This window comes from Cannabis sativa, chromosome 9, assembly GCF_029168945.1.
Source record: "Cannabis sativa cultivar Pink pepper isolate KNU-18-1 chromosome 9, ASM2916894v1, whole genome shotgun sequence".
Classification (NCBI taxonomy): Eukaryota; Viridiplantae; Streptophyta; class Magnoliopsida; order Rosales; family Cannabaceae; genus Cannabis; species Cannabis sativa.
Genome location: NC_083609.1, coordinates 11566057 through 11569023, shown reverse-complemented (window position 1 = coordinate 11569023; position 2967 = coordinate 11566057). Strand labels below are relative to the sequence as shown.

The following is a 2967-nucleotide window of genomic DNA, read 5'->3' as shown; positions in this document are numbered from 1 at the left end:
GCAAGTGTTCGATCAAATCTCATAAAGACGAGACGAGTACTGAATCTTCACGTTGTCCTCCTCTTCATCCTTCCTTCAGCTCCCTAAATAAGATTTCTACAACCAGTTTTGTCAGCCCTAAAAATAAGATTCAGAACAGAGAAAAGAGAATCAATGGACAGAAAATTGAGAAATGGGAATGGGTCCTCGATGGCCCAATTGCTATTGTGCTTTCTTCTTCTGACGAGCTTCGTTGGACGAATAGCTTCCCTCTCGGTCACGGTCAACGATGTTGAATGTGTCTATGAGTACGTTCTTTACGAGGGTGACACCGTTTCTGGCAATTTTGTTGTTGTCGACCATGATATTTTCTGGAACGCCGATCACCCTGGCATCGATTTCACCGTAAGTCTCTCCCTTTTCTCTTCTTTTAGTTATTGCATCCCTCTCTCTTATTTTTTTTTCTTCAATGGATTCAATTTAAATATTTTATTTTGGAGTTGTGTTGAATTACAAAGTTTTGTAATTTGATCCTTCTTTTTTTTTTTTTTTGGCTAAAGTTTTGTAATTTGACCTGGGATTGCTACTTTGGTTTCAACGGATTATGTGGGAACCTTAATTATTTGGCGAGAATTTGAATTTTCCTCCCTTTCTTTCAGCCCCATTAATCTAAATATAAATTGGGATGTTGTGGAACCCAAATCTGTGATGTGATGCTTTAAATGATTATGACTAAGTTATATTCTTCGTTTTGTTTTATACAAGATATATGTGGACATTTGATGCATTTCTTAATGGAAAACTTCATCAAGGAATGAATCTAAAGCTAGTAGGGATTTCGCTATGGAGAACTGAGAAGCAAGTGTTCATGTTTTCTGTCAATGTCAAATCCCCTTCCTTCAATATAAATATATGTGTGTGTGTTGTCTGTCAATACAACCTATGCACCTCTTTTTCTTTTCAGTTTTCACTCTCCTCTCTGTGCTAAAAGTCTAGATAACCCTTTTCTTTTTCTTGGGAGCCAATTTTTCTGTTAGTTTTTCCAGTAGGAGGTTTCTGATATGATGTTTTCGTTTTGCTTGATGATGATTGGATGTTTTAGGAACCCCTTTCTGTCTTTCTGTTGATGTCTACATGAACAAAGGTTTAGTCTTCAGAATTATTAGTCAATATAATATATAGCTAATAACTTGTGTTTACGTACAAGTTTTGCATTTCACAAGTGTTGCCATTTTCTACAGGTAAGTGCTCCTGGTGGTAACACCGTGCACACATTGAAGGGAACATCTGGAGACAAGTTTGAGTTTAAGGCTCCTCGAAATGGAATGTACAAATTCTGTTTTCACAATCCTTACTCAACCCCAGAGACTGTTTCATTCTACATACATGTTGGTCATATCCCTAATGAGCATGACCTTGCTAAAGATGGTTCGTGAAATATTCGTCATTGTCTTTCTTTTTTTCTTCCTTTCCTTTTTTTCTGTTAATGCTTGCCGTATTCACTTTCCCCATTTTATTATTGCAGAACATTTGAACCCCATTAATGTTAAAATTGCTGAGTTGAGGGAGGCATTGGAGTCTGTCACTGCTGAGCAGAAGTATCTGAAAGCACGTGATGCTCGTCATCGTCATAGTAAGTTTTAAATCAATAGTAATGAATATAGTTTGAACTTTGAAGTTTCAATAGAACGTGTACAGCTTTGATTTTAGAATTTTAGGATTAGAATTGGATTTTCTACATCTGATTCAATAGAACTTATGTTTGTGTTTGCATATAGTTTGAAGTTGCACATGTTCACAAGAAAGATGCAACTTCCACAAATACGATGATCACATAATTTGGTTCTGATCTAGTGTCTCCTATATTCTCTAGTATATAGCGATTCTCTATGCATGGATTGTAAAAAAGTGTTAAATGAAACTTGAGGTCCAATTAGGCAATCATTATTGACTTTATGCTAACTTATTCCATTCAACCTGGCAAGCTGAGTCTTCCAGGATTTTTTTCGCAACTACATTCTTTGGAACCTCATTAGAATCCGAAAATAAAAGGAGGCTATTAATCCTTTACTAACCACATGTTTTCCTTGTGCTGCAGCAAATGAGAGCACGAGGAAGCGTGTTGTATTCTACACAGTTGGCGAGTATCTTTTGCTGGCTGCTGTAAGCTCACTTCAGGTTTTATACATTCGCCGTCTTTTCAGCAAGTCGGTCGCCTACAACCGGGTTTGAGCTATGCATTAACAGTGTTAGTCTGTGTCGGTTTAGTAAAACAGGATGAGGCTTGTAGGTGGTTTTGGACGATTTACTTTCACATCATTTGCATACATGTATCAAAGATGATTTATTATTTTATTGCTAACAACTTTGAAACTTCCAAACACAGCTATAATTGTTGTTTTACAGTTTCCACCTTTACTTGTGTCTCCTATATCCAGACGAACTTGACAAGGTATAGATACTTATGGAAGAAAGTAAAAAACAAACAAACAAAAAAACTGAGAGAAGGTGAAAAGAAAAAGGGAAAAATAAGGTAGTAGTACGATTGGATAAAATTCTTAACAAACAATGTGCTTATAATTACTGTTTTTAGTGCTGAATTTGGAGTATGTTATGTTTTTTTTTTTTTTTGAACAAAGTTGCTAGGTTAAATATAAGGATTTTAAGGAAAATTTGATCCTTTATTTATTTATTTATTTATTTATTTTTTAACAATGAACAAACATTTCATTGAAAAACAATTAGAGAGTTGTGCGTCATGAATAATAGATGGAGAATCTATCTAAACTATTCACTATCCACCCCGAACATAAATTAGGGACGCCTCAGAAAAATCGATAAGTAAGCTATACTTTTAAAATACTTTATTTATTAAGATCATTTTAATTTGTAAGTTTTTTTTAAATTACTTTTATGATATTAAAATAATAAAAAGCATTAGTAAGAAATATTGAAAATCTTTTTTGGGAGTTATTTTCACATCATCAA

At 34.4% G+C, this 2967-nt stretch overlaps 1 protein-coding gene across 1 annotated transcript; it reads left to right on the top strand.

Moving 5' to 3' along the window:
- On the top strand, positions 1 to 2364 carry LOC115723185 (transmembrane emp24 domain-containing protein p24beta3). The gene is made up of 4 exons (XM_030652621.2): positions 1 to 384; positions 1221 to 1407; positions 1505 to 1612; positions 2078 to 2364. Exons 1-4 carry the CDS (start codon positions 154 to 156, stop codon positions 2209 to 2211), a joined length of 660 nt encoding a protein of 219 aa, XP_030508481.2. The 5' UTR covers positions 1 to 153; the 3' UTR covers positions 2212 to 2364.
- Positions 2365 to 2967: the final 603 nt, after the last annotated feature.

Excerpts from the sequence above, each read along its gene's own strand:
- LOC115723185 (XM_030652621.2), top strand. The coding sequence starts at position 154 with ATGGACAGAAAATTGAGAAATGGGAATGGGTCCTCGATGGCCCAATTG. Across the intron at positions 385-1,220 it reads ACCCTGGCATCGATTTCACC|GTAAGTGCTCCTGGTGGTAA; the intron begins GTAAGTCTCTCC and ends CATTTTCTACAG. Across the intron at positions 1,408-1,504 it reads GCATGACCTTGCTAAAGATG|AACATTTGAACCCCATTAAT; the intron begins GTTCGTGAAATA and ends TTATTATTGCAG.